General features: G+C 36.2%; 1 protein-coding gene across 4 annotated transcripts in view; it reads right to left on the reverse strand.

Annotated features, from left to right (window-relative positions):
- The window catches only part of PTPRD (protein tyrosine phosphatase receptor type D), a 434,932-nt gene that overhangs the window by 18,692 nt on the left and 397,263 nt on the right, over nt 1-18,977 (reverse strand). For all 4 annotated transcript variants that reach the window (XM_081802975.1, XM_081802978.1, XM_081802976.1 and 1 more), the window contains one exon: nt 13,918-14,041. In XM_081802975.1, the coding sequence (XP_081659101.1) occupies nt 13,918-14,041 (124 nt within the window). The remainder of the gene's footprint in view (nt 1-13,917; nt 14,042-18,977) is intronic.

Genomic DNA, 18,977 nt, shown 5'->3' on the forward strand with positions numbered 1-18,977 from the left:
ACACCTTTAAGAGGAATATAGATAAATTTGAGCTTCTTCCAAGGAGAGTGACCAGAGTGGTTAAGAAAATCAAAGCTGTTCTGTATGAGAAAGGAATACATAGTACAGCTTGGTAGAGGAAAATGTAAGGGTTGGGGATGAGAGCTGCCTGTGAGGATCTGAAGAGAGGTTTAGGTTAACTCTGTTGGGATCCAAATTTTTCCATTCTGAATGATGTAACTACAGAGAGAAGAATTTCATCTCCAATTTAATAAAGCATTTTCAAATTGTCAGAATCAAAAAGGGAATAGATTTCCTTGGGATGTAATGAGTTGCCTACCCCTGGAGGGGAACAAGCACTTTACATGGATACTGGCAAGATATGAGAGGTAGCACTAAAACCTGTACATAGCCCCTTCTTGCCCTGGGAAAATATGAGTCCTGGGGCTATGAGAAAAAAAAGAGAATATTTTCTTTATAATGGAACATATGTTCCCAAGCTAAAATTGTTATATTTCACTGATTGCCACTTGCAATTACTTTGACTGCTTTTCTGATTCCAGTTGTAAAACTGATCCTTTCAAAAAAATAATGAAAGTCAGATGGGAACTACTGGGCTCCAAGATGAACACATGGATATGGAATACCACCAGCATTAGTGAAAAGCTTTTTGAGTAAAAACTGAAATGCATGGTTGGTTCTAACATTATTCATCTATTACAGCTACTCAAGAAGCAGTTGGGGTTCTGGCAGCTCTTTGTTGATAAAGATTCTATTCCTCCAGACACCAAATTACTGTAGATTCAAAAGCGAGTTTAAATAAAGTCCTCAGGTTATGGCCATTGGGAAGCACACACAACCTCATGTCCACAGGATTTGGTTCTGAGCCAACAATGAACCTATTTTATAATACAGGAAAAGCCCACTTTAGAAATTTTAATTTAACAGTTAACAACATTAAAGAATTGATAAAAAAAAAAAAAAGGGTTCTGGCTAAAGGCATCCATCAGCTACCAATATACAGAAAAGCTTTTCCAAGCAAGTTGAAAATAGAGAAATCTGGGTTAATGACTCAGAAAAGGCATCAGCAAGGCATTGTACCTCTTTCCCCTTATCAAGGATAACAACTATATTTGAATAATGTGTCAGAGGACAGAGGAGATGGACAGGAGACTCACATCTAAAGGAAGGGAATCAGCCCAGCTCAACATTCTTATACAAATTTTAATCATTGATTACATAATGAATTGTTTTTTGACATACTGCTTAAGTTTGAATAATAAATTATTATTTTTTAGCGGGGGTAGGGGGGGTGGGATGCTACTTAATAATGCTTGCACTTCCCAGGGATAAAAATACAAAACATCTGCCAGAAAAATACTAGGCACTTGGGATATGTACTGTATCACCAAATGCTTTAAGAATTTGATATTTTGAAAAGAAAGTTAAAAGGAAAAATTCAATACCTAGTAGAGTTAATTATTAGGCTAATGTTTACATTTTTAAAATATTGCTGAGGCTCCTTTTCTATTTTGACACTCATCTGTAAGGAGGTAGTGCCTGGAATGAATGCCTCCTTCCAGGAAATCCCTTTATATACTCTGGCCAAAAGGCATTCCAAGTAAGTCTTCTCCCATACAACCTTTACAAGATGGGGATGTGAGAGATGACTATGTTCTATAGAAGCTCTAAGATCTAATGTATCTGTATTTCATACAACCCAAACAACAAGCTGTGTAGAAAGATGAATGAGAAAAGATTTTAGGAAGGGTGGTGCTTTGCCCTTTTAAAAACATTAGCCCCAGATTGGAAACTAAAGTTGAACAGAAGTGTGTTTCAAGTAGATGAGATCTCAGTTTTCAGTGTGACATATTTAGAAAAATTTTTTAGCCAATCTTGTGAGAAAAACAACATGGTGGCTTTCCAAGTGTTTTGGTGCCATGAAAGGTTTCTTCGTAGCTTGTGACTGCAATGTTCTGCTGGGAGGCTGAATCTACAAAATCCTTTCACTTTTTTGGGGGTGACCTTCTCCAAGTAATGCATACTTGTTTATTTAATTTATAATCCCCTGCCTTATCCAGAAGATGATTTGCATCTGCTAATGCAACACTAATCAGAGTGCACTACTAATCCAAGAGAAGTGTGTGAGAATTAATTGAATTCCTCTGGGGCTATGATGGATGGAAATCTAACTTAACATGCAGTACTGAAAGAATATAGAATTACTATAAATTAGCTGATTGCTTTTAATTTTTGGAGTCAAGGAGACCTTTGTCCAATATTATGATAATAATGGTGTTTGTTGCTTTTTTTTTTTTTTTTTTTTGTGGGTGTTGCTTATTAAAACAATGAAAGCATAAGAAAGATATCTGCCTTTAGCTCATCATAAGCAAATACCTTAGGTCTGGCCCTGCTGTAGGAACTCTTTCTTGGAGTCAGTTGGTCTTAATGTCTTTGTTCAAGAACAGCTTACTACCTTTATAAAAGTAAGTTTCATGATTTCCCATGTATTATTTCATGTGTACTCTCCACTTACCAATAGTCATGTAAACAGGTCCAAGACCCATAATTATCATTCTAATATTATAAGTGAGAAAAATGAGGCTAGATCTTGAATTCATATTATATCTATATGCCCCTTTCCCATGTTATAGTGTGTTTCATCAGGCAATGAACTATTCTTTCTTGTGGTGCATACAGATATTACTTACACGCTTTATACCAGATTTTGTGTTTGGGTCAAAGAAAACTTGGAGCTATAAAACACAAGCCTGTAAGACCAACAGAGATTGTGATGAGGTGAATGGTTGGCAGAGCTGTGCTTCTGTGTCCTGCAGGCATAGCAAGACACAGCAACAGCTATTCACACAGAATTAGGACAGTTTTAGGCTCTCATTTCATTTGCTGGGAATTGCTGGTTATAATTTTCAGTGGAAAGTAAGTCTAGGCATGGATTTTGGGCTCTGCTGTTCTTTTATTTTTTTGCAAAGCTTTGGAAATGTATCATGAGTTCAACATGCAAGGACAATGCCATTTTTCTTCACCTAAGCATAGGATTAATGGAACAGGCTTCATGACATTGGTCCCACATGTGTTTGAATATTAACAGAAGGAGAGAAATCCTTGGAAAGATGAAGCTACTCTGAAAGAATGTTCGTGATGAATAAATAATTCATGCTGAAGAATGCTTTAAAACCTTGAAAGCATGTTGAACTGCCAAAGAATATACTATCTGAGCTGTTTTGTCCTGACTAGATTAAAATATATTTTTTTTCCTGTTAACTTGAGGAGGACTAATTGGGTCATATGGGTCTATTAAAACAAAACAAAAAACAAGGGACACCTCAGTGGCTCAGTTGGTTAAGCATCCAACTCTTGATTTCAACTTAGGCTGTGATTTCAGGGGTGTGAGATTGAGCTCTAGGTTGGGCTCTGTGCTGGGCATGGAACCTGCTTAAGATTCTCTCTCTTTCTCTCTTTCTGCCCCCCTTAAAAAAACAAAACAAAGTAAAACAAAACAAAACAAAAACCCAAACAAACAAACAAAAAACCCAACTTGCCTTGGTCTCAATTTTTCCGGTCAGGAGATAATTTGATTTGAAAATATTTCTCTTGTTGAGGGGTGTTCATAATTATAAAAGAATTATTTTATTAATGTGAAATTAAGTAATTATAATGGGTATATGAGTACTTCTGTATCACTCCATTCTGTAGGAAAAGTCACAATGTGCCTTTTAAAGTCTTGAAACAATTCTAAGCACTTGCTAAAAATTGAGAGAAATTGGCCAGGAACCTGGGACTCCTTCCTATCTAGGGCTGCTGGTAGTTTGCTCTTTGACATTTGGGGAGTTGTTCAACTTGTCCAGACCTCTGATTGCTTATCTGCTAAACAAAGCATGTTGGACAAATTGATTCCCTCAAGTCCTTTTGAGTTCTAAAATAAGATGTCTCTCTGTGGTATTCTTAACCTTCTTGGATTCAGAAATCTCTGTGAAGTTATTTTAAGATAGAGGCTTTTTGTCTCTCAGATTACACAGGAACAGGCTCTGATGCTCTTTCAAGCTGATTCCTATTGCTTCTACCTCTTATGTGCAGAGATGAGATTTTTTTGGTGTGACTGATACTTCAAATCTTGATTAGAATATGGTGGAGTAAAAAGCAACAAATTCTAAAACAAGGCATGGGACTAGACTGGTAGGTGGTCTATTCATGGAAAGAAGCTGGCCCTGGATTGTGGAGGTGAGAATGAAGAAGAGGCAGCATTTCAGGGAAGGCAGAATCCCTTCCCTACTCTAGTGGACATATTGCTGCTGTACCACAGAGCTGGAGATGGATCTTCAGCTGAGTGGCTGACTCTGTCTTGACTCACAGCATGGTACCAAAACCCAGGTACTCTTATTTCTTTTCACTGCTACAAATCCTTAGTGAAATCTGTGTCCAAAAAAAAAAAAAAAAAAAAAAAATGCTTTCTGGTCAACCAGTTTATTTATAGAAGTACTCAAGACCCAATGGAGCACAAAAGCTACCTTTTACTTAGTAAACAATGTCTCCTCCAATTCAATACACACACACACACACATCCACATCCACACACCATCCCTAACAACAATGAATTGATTAAGACCCAGATTACAGTTTTTACAACCCACAATGCAGAAAAAAATGTTAACTTTATTGCTGACACTGGCAAAACTAGAGGAGAGAAAATAGAAAAACGAAATCCAATAGTAATTTATAGTAAATTTATTTAATTCCAAATGACACAGACCTCGTTTTGCCTTCAGTTGTACCATGACAGCCACCCACAGCCACATCAGAACTAGCAAAATGAAGGATTCTGTTGGCAACACAGCAGAGAAAAGCAAATGCTTCTTGCAAAAGTACAGAGTATTATCTGACTTGGCGTCCCCAGAGGTACCACACATTAGCAAACTGCCTTCCATGTTTCTATGGTACAAAGGACAATTATTTTACAAGCATGCCTTGTTCTGTGGGCTCATCATGACAATGAGTTAATGGGGGAATGGGTAATTTTCAGAGAGTTTGTGAAGCCAGGCTCTGTCCTCTCAAGGTTCTGAGTCCTCTTCCCCTTGGTTTTCTATTCCTCAGCACTGCTGATGCTGAAGAGGCTGCGTTATAAGAGTAGTTACAGAGGAGGATGTGGGTGATTGAACTGTCATTGAATGCATTTCAAGGTTAGCTACACATGTTGGGAATTATCAGCACCTGTGATGGAGGGGACTCCTTTCTGGTTAGGGAACACTCTGCTCTGGAATAAAGCAAAGCTTGGGCCAGTACAGCATCACAGAGTTTTGGTCTACTATGCTTATATTAATAAGGATGACATTATTATAGGGCTTTATTCAACAGTGAGCTAGTCTGAATCAAAGACGGAATATGGTGAAAGGAGTTCTGTCTGTAGGAAACTCGCAGAGCCCCAGTCTCCTCACAGATCCTAAAATATGAGCAGCATTTTCAATGTTCTTACCCAACACCCCTATGAGAATTTAATGAGTGAATGCATTTGAAACTTCTAAAATACCAGTGGATATCAGTTATTGTTATGATCAGTGTAATAAACAGTAATGAAATAGACTACTCATTCCTAAATACTCTACTGATGAAAAGTTATTCCACATCTGGAAGGCCCCTTTCCATTTTTTATTTAAAAAATGGAGAGGACAAAAATAATTATTTTATGACTTCCCAGCGATATACAACCTGTGATTATATTTTAACAACAGAGCCACAACACAGATGATGTAGGTTTCTCTACAGCCTGAGCAATGAAGTATAGATTCATTAGCATAATCTTCAGAGCTGTACCATAAAAATGAAAAAAAAATTCCCAGTAACTAAAGACAATGGAGATAAAAATAAACTCATGGACTTTTTGATTTACTTTTTGATTGGCTTCCTGGAAACAGAGTAAAGAAAACCAACACAGCTAGCCATCCCTCAAATTTTTTTTTTTTTCTCTTTTCCAGATAAGAAGCACCGCAAGTACAGGCTGAGGTAGGACCCGGGGAATAACTGATCTCCACACCACTTGCTTGGCTACATGCAAGAGGAAGATGCCATTTAAATAGCTCTAATTAGTCTTTAGGCAGGCTGTGAGCACCTTGTGAATTTTCAAGTTTCCAAAGGCTAAGTCCTCTCTAGCTCTCTATTTAAGACAAATTAAGCTATAAAAATTTGACTGTGCCCTGCTCCTCAAAAAGAAATGCTTTTATTTAAAAAGTAAGATAAAAAGACCACCTGAAATAAGAGGATTAAATTTTGTCATGCCTGTAAACAATTAACTTGAAAAGTGAACTGGAAATGTTAAAAAAACAAAACTGCTAAATCAATGATTGATGTTCAGAGCAATGTGAAGAAAATAAACTCAACCAATAGTTGGAAGAGATTTAGACATGTTTTAGTTTTTTTCTTAGATGGGGCATACAGTCTAAAAAAATTCCTTCACTAATTTAAATAGAATATCAAGAGCAAAATAAAACAAACACCAGGTGCCCACAAATTAGTCATTAGAGTTTGAGGGAGGGAGAGACTGAGAAAGTACAAGAACCAAGAGGAAGGAAAAAGAATTATATTTATTGAACTGGTGTGAGAAATAACACATGGCAGCTATTAAAGGGATTTGTTGCTGGGGAAAATAATTTAAATTCTTTGATGTTAGAGTTACATATAAAACATTTATATTTACAATAATATAATTCACATTTTATTAGAAAGGGAGATTGTATTAACTTATTTCCCTGTGTTTTTGTTCGTTTTGTTTTTACTTATTGAAAAAATATCAGGTGATTCTAGGAAAAAAAACAGTTAACTCACAGCACGGGAATGATGTGAATGGAAGACTACATTATCACGTGCCGACAGCTGTGTGAAACGAATCAGTAGCCACTGAACAGTGCAGTAGAGAAGCTAAGGAGCTACTTAAATGGGAAGCACTGGTGTGGTGGTGAAAGCTGAATTAACAATACAAGGGAATACCAGTAGTTTCTTCTCTTTACTTTAAAAAAAAATATGAATTATCTTAGGGGCATTGATTTCCTGTGAGTCACTTTCTCATTTGAAAGGTGCTAAATTGCCCATCTCACAAATGATCGAGTTGTTGTAACATCATCTGTATTATTTACAGTTGGATTTTTTTGAATTGCTCCTATTATGCAAATCAAACAGATGATAGATTTTGTATTTCCATTTAAAAGAACATATTCTCCCCCTGTTGAAATTTGTAATGCTATTATGGGTCTGGTTTCCATTTATCAAGCACCAATATATTTTTTTTCTTCACAGAGTGAAGAAACTATATGCAACTTTCTCATTTGGATATTATTAATTTTTCCATAGATCATATACAAAAGAAATCCATCTGAGGACAAAAGGACATATTAATAGTAATAACAGAATTCATAACAGCACTGACAATTTTCATAGTTTCCAATATTTATTAGGCATTTTCTTTGTGCCATTCTCCCAACAACTTTATATGTATTAATTCATTAAATTGTCCTAATCATTCTAGGAGGTAGGTACTATTATTAATCCTATGGCACAGATGAGGAAACTGAGGCATAAACTCTTCAGAAGCAAGAAGAGCCTAGGATGATTTAATAGAAAAGAAGTTCTTGAGAACTGTATGGGCCCTTGCAAGGAGGTATCCATTAAAGAGAAAAAGTGAATACATATATTTATGTTTTGAAACTTTAAGTATATTCCCCCAAAACCAGAAAAAAAAACAACTGTATTTCACTAAGCTTCTCTTATTAGATTAACAAGCACTAGTGTTACAGAATGCATATGACATGATGTCGGTTATTCTGTGTCATTTTTTTTTTTTAAGATTTTTTTATTTATTAAGAGAGACAGAGAGCACAAGTGCGGGATGGGGAGGGAGCAGAGGGAGAGAGCGAATCTCAAACAGACTCCCTGCTGAGTGCAGAGCTGGACTCTGGGCTCAATCTCACAACCCTGAGATCATGACCTGCCAAAATCAAGAGTCAGATGCTTAACTAACTGAGCCAGCCAGGCACTCCTATTTGTCATTTGTAACTCTTTCATAGATAAAACCATTTAAATCTGGCTTGGTAGAAGACACACACACAGGCTAATAGTTCTATTTGGTGTAAACTCTCTAGCTTAAATGTGGGGTTTTTTGTTTGTTTCTTTGTTTTAGAAGAATGGATCTCTTAATGTCCAAGATTTAATATTTATCTAATAAATATTGCTCAGTATCTATTGATTTCTAGATTTAGAATCAACTTTCAGAATTTTAGGAAGAGCAGGAAGGGTCTTAATGCATTCTCATTCGGCTCTCAAACAGAACAAAACACACTAAGTCAGGGGTTTCTAAATTGATGAATAGGCTTATAAAAGGCTTCTCTGTCCTTAAACTCTCTGAAATTGGTGTACAAATAAATTGGGTAAGTGTCTTTTGTTTTCAAGTAGGGTTTAAAATGCTCATCAGGTTCTAAAAAGGATCTAGCTTCCCCAAAGGGTTAACTGTACTAAGTGACATGCAGAAGATCACAGAACAGTTTAACTTAGAATTTAGTTTTCAGTCTTCTGTCTTCTTATTCAGTGTTCTTCCTAATAGAACTTTAAAAATCATATTAAACAAACAAAAAAATCCACCTGAAAGCATTTATATGTCATTTATTCTTTGGAAAACTTCACTTTGACTAGAGTCTAAGAGCACAATTGAAGACTTCTAGTTCTCAGATTTCCAACATGAGTGTTTGAAAATGTATATTTCAAAATTCCTAGACAGTCTTCCCAGCCAAAAAGCCATCATTTTTGATTTAGGCATGACATATATAGGAGCAGTCATTATGTCTTCTAAAGCTGCTATAGTTCTGAGTGGCCAGTTTGAGAGAAGAGCAGTCCTGAGTCCTACTGACTCATATGAGAACTTTGGCTCTGTCACCAACTACTAGCTACTAATTATAAACAAGCTACTTGATTTTTAAAAGTTTAACAATTTTGGGGCACCTGGGTAGCTCAGATGGTTAAGGGTCTGCCTTCAGCTCAGGTCATGATGCCAGGGTCCTGAGATCGAGCCCCATGTTGGGCTCCAGCTCAGCAGAGAGTCTGCTTCTTCTTCTGCCTCTGTCTCTCTCCCCTGCTTATGCTCTCTCTGTCTGTCTGTCTGTCTCTCAAATGAATAAATAAAATCCTTAAAAAAAGTTTAACAGTTTCTTCATCTATAAAATTGACAATAACAACTAGCTTTTGAGGTTGTTCTGAACATTATAGATAAAATCTATCCATGATTTCATACATGATATAAAATCTATGACATGTTGCCCAACACACCATAGGTACCCAGATAATGATATCTATTCTAAATTCTTGTCTTTATTGTTGACATAAAAAGTAGGGTTTTAAATTTTGTTTTATATTTAGTCCTGGCCAACAATTTTTTTTAAAGCTTTTATTTATTTGAGAGAGAGACAAAGAGTGTGAGAGCGAGAGCACAAGCAGGGGGGGTAGAGGGAGAAGGAGAAGCAGACTCCCCCACTGAGCAGGGAGCCTGACACGGGGCTTGATCCCAGGACCCTGGGATCATGACCCGAGCTGAAGGCAGACACTTAACCGATGGAGCCACCCAGGTGCCCCGTGGGCAATGATTTTAAAAATTCCATTTGAATATGCCTTTTAAAGTGAAATGTTAATTATGATCCTACTAATAGAAATAGAATACTGGCAGCAGTGAAGAGTAATTACATTTTAAGGGGAAAAAACACCTTTTTTTTTTTAAATCTAGGACTGAAATAATTAGAAGTTATGCTAGTTATTAGACATTACAATAAATAATCTTCCATTTATTGATATTCCTGAGTTTATAAGAAGTTTAAGATACAGACAAAGATACTGAGGTAAGTAGACCACCTTTGGAATCAGTTAGAGATAGATGCACTTGACCTTACTTCTGCAACTACAGGACTCTAAAGCATTTGGATCACTGATGATTTCCCATATTGTGTCATTGCCTCAGATTAATTATGCCATAAAATAAGAAATGAAATACTAAAATGCAATGTTCGCATTATCCGTAGGTTAGACAAATGATAAAATGGATTTTTAGGCAAAATGATAAGTCTGGGTATTTGGATTCAAGCTAGTGACTCAGTCACAGACACATTGCCTATCTGTAGGAAAGCAGTGTGAATGAGGTGGGCCCATGCAAGCATGAGCTGAGGAATCAGAAAAGCTCACTTCCAATTTGAGCTCTATTACTTATATATGGTGCATATATATATATATACACACACATATATATAGCAAAATAACATAGTGTGTACAGTAAATGATATAATTGATAGGAAAGCTACATAGAGCTAATTCATAGAAGTCAGAAGTAAAAGAGATTTCACTCATATGTGGAATTTAAAAAAAATAAAACAAATGAATAAACAAATAAAAAGCAGAATCAGACCTATAAATACAGAGAAAAAATTGGTGGTTGTCAGAGGAAAGGGGGATGAGGGGATGGGCCAAATGGGTGAAGGGGAATGGGAGATACAGGTTTTCAGTTATGGGATAAATAAGTCATGGGAATAAGGGCACAACATGGGGAATATGGTCAGTGATATTTTAATAGCATTGTATGGGGACAGATGGAGGCTACACTTGTGGTGAGCTCAGCATAACTTACACAGAAGTTGAATCAGTTGCATAACACTTACGTTGTATACTTCAAACTAATGTAACATTGTATGTCAACTATACTCAAATTAAAAAAAAAAAAAAGGTTTCAGCTAGGAATTGACACTCAGAGAAGATGAGGTTACATGACTAGGAAGTGACAGAGCTGTGACCCAAACCCAGATTTCCTTGCTCTTCTCATCTTTTGGCTTACCCATTTGTTTTTTCCTACTTTAGTAAAAGTAATGAGCAACTTTGGATTCTATAAGATTAAACATATAATTATATATTATTTTATGTATGTACGTATAAGTATTAGTTTCCATTTAGTCTTTGACAATATTTAGCTTACACTATGAAAATAAATCCTATCACCTCTCTTCCTCAGGAATTACTGATGTCTCTTAAGGACAGCTTAAACATGGAGCGGAGGCCAACAGTAACTGGACTGGTCAAAAATTTAATTGTGTTTCCATAGTGCTTGCTCTATAATTCAAAAAATGTAAGCATTTCTGTAGTTGAAACTCTCTTGAATTTATTCTACATTTTCCCCAACATAAATAAAATGACTGTAATTTGGAAACATGTCATGAAGTATCACTATTTTCACAGAATTCAATAAGCACACTCGTGCTGACACACAATTCCCCATTCTTTAGTTTATATCCCCTGCCATTGCTCAGCGGAAGTAGTGTAAAGGTTTTGCTTTAGGAAACAAAGATAAAGATAATACGAATCACTGTGGCAACTTCCAGTTTTCCTTTATTGTCTGTCAGACCACTCTGCAAAGTAAACATGAAGAGGGGCCAGCGCCATGGAGAACAGCAGCAAAAATGTCCAAACTAAAACGTTAACCAAAGTCTTTTAAGTTATCACCACAGGTGGAACCCAAAACAAGCATGTTAAATTTTATAAATTGTTCATGAAGTCTCTTGACATTTAAATCCCCTTGAAAAATCTGGCTCTGTGTTATCAAAGCTCCCTTTATGCGAGAAGCCCCAGTTGGCGGTTCTGTGGTTCCTGTTGCCAGCATTCCTTTTCCGCTCAAGATATAGCATGATCGTTTATCCCCTTAAATATCTGCTGAGTAGGGCTTAGTCTAAGATAAAACACTGTTCATGGTTGTAATCTAGATTAAAGCTCTTTATATAGCCCATAAACTTCAATTAAATGCTTCTAACCTTTTGTGTAAGACAAAATTAAAAGACTTTTGGTTTCTAGGTCAGCTCTAGATTTAGGGTATATTTGTGAGCATAGAGCTATAAAAAGGCAGGTTTTAGTCTGATTCAAGTGCTTTTGCTTTTGTACTGTAAAAATAGCATAGGAGTGAAATGTACATAGTTTCCATCTATCATGATAAAAGGACAAGGAGGAATATTCTTTGTCCTTCAACATACTTTACTATTAAGATGGTGGAAAATAACAGGTTAAGGAAAATAATGATAAAAGTGGGCAAAGTACAGGGACATGGTAATACTGAATGACCTAATTCTGAGTAGAAACAATGCTACAATACAGCAAAAGCAGACTGACAAGTTCTCCAGCCAAGATCATGCCAAATAGGTTCTCAGTTTACATTCATTTAGTTTCTATAATTTACCCGTTTTACTAATGGAAAAAAGATTTCTCTCCTCCACTTGTGACTTGGTTTAATTTCTTATTAACTATGGAGTTGACTTGAGACTTCTTGTCCCAAGTCCAAGAAATTGCTATTTATTTATTTTTTTACATTTTAAAGTGGGAAATATAAAATGTAAATATTATATGCTAATCCTCCACATATACCAATTACAGTTTTCAAACAGGACTTGAAGCAATTACCTGTTTGACACCATCCTGTTTGAAGAACTAGCATTGGTGAAATTTTGATAAACCTGATCAATTTTTTCCCATATGGAAAAAGGTTAACTCTTGAGCTCCTAGTACTTCAATAGCCTCAAAAAGGAATTATAACATTTTCCAACATCAAAAGTAAAATTAATTGGGAGAATTTTACAAAATATATCTATGCCACATAACACCAGTTTGAAGAAAGGGTGCTGCAGGTATGGGCTTGCTCAAATGCTGAAAGATAGTTCTTCCCATAAAACTGGAAATAAATGTATTGGTTGCCTTGTGTGCTTACTGGGGAAGACTTTAAGCAGTGTCTCACTTTCAGATTAAATTTGGTACTAAATGAAGCATGTTGGATTTGTAGGACCTGATCAGAGTTATGAGATAAAGTGGTAGTCATCACAGATTTGAGGAGCAGAAAAAAGTGAAAGATACTTGAACGACTATAGATGAAAATGTTTGAACTGCCAGGTTCTAAAAAGGACTTGGGTCTGAATTTGGTATTATTTAATGTTTACTAAAACATCTGGAAGAGGGTAAGCAGTGAACTTTCAAGTATGAAAAGGCCACAGAGCTTTTCTAAAGGATGCCAATGAGGATGAAGTGGTATGTGGCAGTTGGTGGTCCAGCTTAGCTATTAGGACAGAAGGAAGGATTTAAGTGACATTGTAAACTCTTTTCTAAGGACAGAAATATGCTACCATAGCCAAAAACAAAACGAACAACAAAAAAAAACTAACAAAATACTGAATGTTGAACATGAGCTCCTAATTGATTTTAATATGCCATGTGAAGGGATTTATTACTGGAAGGGGATGAATGGAAAATACTCTCCTCATGAATCCTTACAAGAAGCTAGGTATAATAGAGGTGTAATCCCCATCTTTTAGGAGCAATCATTCCTTCTGGAATGCACTCCTTGCTACAATTGTGAAAGATAGATTACTAAGCAGTCCACAAATTAGCTGTACCAGACATTTCCAATATGCTTAATTTTAATTAATCACCACACCACCAACTCCTAACCTTTAGACTGTCCCTAGTGGCTATCCCGGTTTATTTACAAAGAAGCCCCCCCCCATTTAAAAATAATAGTCAATGAGCATCTTCTGACAATCACCTGTTTATTTATAACCATCAGCAACCATCAGTAAAATGGGCAACCTCGATTTGCTTCCCCTCTATAAACATCAACTACATTATGAAGTCTTCCACCTAGAGTCAAGCCAAGAAGGTAATGAGAGATGCTTCTATGTTATATGGTGTTAGGGATTTTGTGTGCCCAAATATACATAGTATATTTGTATGAGAAAGAAAATGTGAGAGTAAGTGATACCCGAATCTTAATTAACTATGTCCATAGATAGCGAAAAACCTAGCTAAAAATATATTTTCATGCACACTCTTAAACTCATGAAAATAAAAGTGTAAATAATGTCTGAATTTCCTTACCTTCTATTGCTGATAGGAGAACCCGGGAATGATCATATGCGATTACATTTGCATATCTATTCTTTGGTTTGTTTACTTCCAAGTTTGAATGTTCCCATGTGAACTGCTGGCCAGGGTCAATTGACTTTAAAAGAAAAACAGCACATATACACACACAAAATCAATATTTGATAACACAGATTATAGGCATTTATCACAAGTAACAAACATGATTTAAAAAGAAAAGTCTGAAGCCACACTTCTTCAAAGATGACCCTAGCTATGAAGCTGAACAGTAATATAACTAGCATAACACGAAATGATTAATCATAGTAAAAAACAGTGATAGTCACCAACACTGATTCAAATGAAAAAAAAGTCAATATAGATGTTCTGTGAATATTGGAAAGGCAGGGTTTTAAAAATTGTTTTACTTTTCCATTTCCTTCTCTGCAGCTGGAGTTTACAAATTATCTGGTTCAATATTCCTTCTGGTTCTATGAACATTATTTTATCTTGGTTATTCTCCCTACTCTTTCCTGTCAGAACCTAGCCTCACCCTTACATTCACTGGTCATTCACTAGCTTCACTGGACACGGGCTTCACTGTTCTTTCTTTGCCTACGGGCTTACAACCTGATGGCAACTTAAAATTGTGTCTGTTTCTCCATAACACACTATGACCAGTATCACAAGGCAATTTGTACAATTCAAATAGTTAAGAATAATTGTAAAGAAGGGAAGTTGGTTAAATCTAATAATCATCTTCAAATATCAATTCATGACCCAATGCAAATAGGGTCTACTTACTTTTGTATTTATTTCCTATTTATCATTGCATTATATTTACAAAGTTTGCTTCTTTTTATTCTTTATTTTAAACTTATTTTTCTGATTTTTAATGACTTTTCTTGATGCCTTCATTCAACAAGCCATTATTCAATAATCTAAAGTAAATATTGCACAAATATAAAATAATATATACATTTTTTTTTTAAAGATTTTATTTATTTATTTGACAGAGAGAGACACAGCGAGAGAGCGAACACAAGCAGGGGGAGTGGGAGAGGGAGAAGCAGGCTTTCCGCCGACCAGGGAGCCCGATGCGGGGCTCGATCCCAGGACCCTGGGATCATGACCTGAGCCGAAGGCAGACGCTTAACGACTGAGCCACCCAGGCACCCCAATATATACATTTTTTATAGTTAAAGCAGAACCATTATTTTGAGACTGGATTCTGGATTTGATTATAAAACTCCGAGGGACTTTTTAATTTCCTGCAATGTTACGGAAATCAAAACATCTTTTCTTTGATCATACGATACTGACACTTTCTTAAGATATAATTTCATGGTATATGGAAACATGAGTTCAGTAATTACATAAACATGATTTCAAATGATTAAAGTCAAGTTTTCAGAAATAATGATAAATTGGGTTTATATACAGGTAAAATTCTTTAAAAAAGTAAAGATACCATGTTATGTTAATAGAATTTTTAGCAGTTGTTTTTGATCCTGGGCATCTGCCATGCTTCAATATGTATATGTAGACCTGGAAAGTAAAACATATCCAATTGCTGTTACTTATTAAAGATGTGTATATTTTGTGTTTAATAGGGATGGTAAAGAGTCAACCTATTAACCGTCATGAATAGCCTCCAAACATACTAAAATTCTCAGCAGGATAGATTGCAGTCTCTAATTTACTAAGGATTATAAAACCCCTTTTCTTTTCTTAGCCTCTGCTAACCTATATATAACGAGTCCATCACTGAACAGTATTCAGCAAAATAATTATCCGTGCTTTAGAGTCTAAAGGATAATATAATTAGGGGTCTTTCTAGTTTGTTCTTCCAGGGAAGCTCATCATCTCCCCTGTGGAATGTACTTCTTTCCAAGCATCCAGTGAGCTGAAACATGCGGATGCCTGGGTGGAAGCCTTCAAGTCAACCTTGAACTTTCTCCACACAAAGCAGCTTTATTTGGTGAGCAAACCCTACCTTAAAATTTTCTTAAATCAGTCCTAAATCTACCAGCTCACTGCCACTCCCTAAATCCAATCCTTCAGTAGCTGATGACTGCTTGAACTCTCTCTTTGAACTCTCACTCTAATGCACTCTTCATACCAAAGTAGTATTTCTGAAGCTCTGCTCTGGGCAGGTTAGGTTCCTGCCTAAGAACTTCCACTGGCTCTGAATGACCTACAGCTTAGATTCTAAAGTCCTTAGCCACAGTCCTACCTATACGCCTTTAGTCATCTTTGCATCTACAAAGATGGCTCAATAAATTATGGTTCAACAGGTTTCCTTAAATGAATTGAATTGAGGAATAGATGTTGTTGAGAAGAGTTCATAAAAAGAAATCGTGGAGTCATTCTTCCATGTAACATGGGAGTTAAAGAACAGACTATGGAAACTGCAGTTAACAGTGTGCTAAACTTATACTTTAGCACTCATTATCGTATGGCTTAATAGTAAAGTATGTGATCCTGAAATTACAACTACCAGTGATATTCCACTTTATACTGAGGAGCATTGCTGAGTACATAAGCTTCTTACACATTATTCTCTAAAATATCCCCAGAAGCTCCTAGGCTCAGTGATGCACAGTGCTTTGGCAGAAGATATTACTTCCTCTGATGGCCCTGTTCTTCAGACTAAGATCACTCACAGATGTGTAAAGAGGCATGCATTTAATTAGACTAATGAAATTGCATCTCTCAACACAGACACTGTTAACTTATGTCCGTTTCCACTCTTGCCACATATTCCCAGCCTTCTGAATGCTTGATTTGATACCTACATTGAAGAGTTTAAAAACCAGTCATGGAAACATGAATTTTATGCCACATGTGTTAATATGTTTAAGCTTAAAGGATGATGCATGAGAAGAAGACCTATAGTAGTAGGATAATTATAATAGCTGCCGGGTCATGCAGTATCCTGTTTAATTTTCACAAGTGTTATGAGGTACGTATTGTTATTTTCCAGACAAGGAAATTGAAGTAAAGAAAGATTAATTCAATAAATCTTACTAAGGGCCTTTTCTGTGGCACTATGCGATTCGGTGGTTAAGTAATTTGCTCACACAGCTAGACTCATATCTTCACCCTCAAACCCAGGTCTGTGTGATATCAAAGCCCAGCTGATGATTAACAGCTGGTAATTACCAAGCCATGATGCTACTTATCCTGAAGGCCACTGAAAAACGAAGAAGCCCAACACTTAAACATAACTATTCTTTATCTCGCCAGTCTGAAATGTATTTCTTTCCAGCTGATCATCCTCTGTCATTCTGGGGCAATTACATAAGAAATCAAGTTTTAGAAATGAGGTTGGCTTCACATGAGTGATAGAACAGATGGGACGCAGCTTACATTCATACTCGTTTTACGCAGATCAAACAAACATTGATTAAATAATGCTAAACTGTCTTTGTGCAACACATACTCATCTATCTGTATCTATCTGTCTGACTGAACGTGTAACAATACACAGCATAGGTCATTATTTTGGAGTTTGTCAGAAAGCTGAGAGCAGTAAACTCAGTAAGGAATAACAACTACTGAAAGTAGGTGAGGTATAAGATGACTTTTTTATTGAGAAAAAATAAAACTGGTTGAGGAAAATCAAATTTCAATTCTCCATGTTAATGAAGCAAAGATATCATGGATGAATAAGACCCTAATTCTCAAAACAGACCTTTTTTTAAAGATATATTTATTCACTTATTTGAGACAGAGAAAGAGAGAGCACTAGTAGGAGGGGCAGGGAGAGAGAACCTCGAGCAAACGCCCCGCTGAGCATGGAGCCTCATGCGAGGCTCAGTCTCACAGCCCTGATATTAAGACCTGAGCCGAAACCAAGACTCAGATACTTAACTGACTGTGTTTTTCTTAGTGCAGGTAATGGTACAGTTGCTTTGCCTCTTTGTGTTCTGGTATCTCTTGCTGAGATCCTCTTAAAAGAGGAAGAATAAAATGGCCAACATGGAGAAAGAACAACGCAGGTGTGGAGAAATTGATTTCCACTCTCATCTCATATTTTTGGCCAACCCACCATGACCATGTATCTTCCTACTATAAAGTTAAACTGACACCACCCCAACATTATTCAAAACAATTTGAAATAAGCACCCTTGTTCCTAGTGGATTCAATTTCTTCCTGCTGTTGGCATTTGGTTTTCTTCAGCCTGACTCTCTTCTCATCCTTTCAACTCTATTAATCCAAACAACTTTTGGTGAGATATCCCCTCCTTCCCAGAACTCAATCCCAAATTCTACCCTCACGAGCTGGAATCCTGGCCAGGTTTTCTGTAGCTGCCCTGGAGGAAAGTCTGCAAGTTGGAAATAAAGCAAGCTAGATGTATTCACCCCAAATTGGATTAGTAGACTTTTTTAAAAAATAAGCTATATGGCATTTGTACATTGCATTGTCACAGAATTCGAAAACAAGAATGCTACTTCCTGTTTCCTTTTGTTTCAACAAGGCCCTTGAATGTACTGGATGAAGAGTATGTAGCACCTAAACTTTCCCTATATGTCAAACCATATTACTTTGTTTCCCTATCTGCACACGGGACACATGACACACTCCCCCTCCATCCCCAATACCTATGACTGAATCATTCTAATACTAACAGATCTTCAGCTCAATGGTTTTGCCTTACTGAGAACAGTGACCAAAGAAAAACCTCCCTGTAATTTAAAGAAGAAAGGGAAAATCTTGAGTAGACAGCAACTAATGTCAAATACTTTGCATTTATGTAGTCTTTAACTTGATGGTCTGAAAGTTCTAATTTTTTTTTAACCAACTAGAACTTTGTCTTAAAATAGATAAGTGGAAAAAAATAGATAAGTGGAAAAATAAACTACATATAACTGATGGATTTATAATTTTGCACTATATTCTTGATAAAAAGTCAGATTTAAAATATATTTTATATCCAATAGTTATAATAACACTTACATCACATTTACTGTGTTTTCTTTGTGCTTCACATATATTAACTAATTTTATCTTCACAAAGAACCTAGAAGTACCATTATGATCACCATCCTCCAAATGAGGAAACTGAGAT

Source organism: Leptonychotes weddellii, chromosome 14 (genome assembly GCF_054177405.1).
Source record: "Leptonychotes weddellii isolate Sample4059 chromosome 14, ASM5417740v2, whole genome shotgun sequence".
Classification (NCBI taxonomy): Eukaryota; Metazoa; Chordata; class Mammalia; order Carnivora; family Phocidae; genus Leptonychotes; species Leptonychotes weddellii.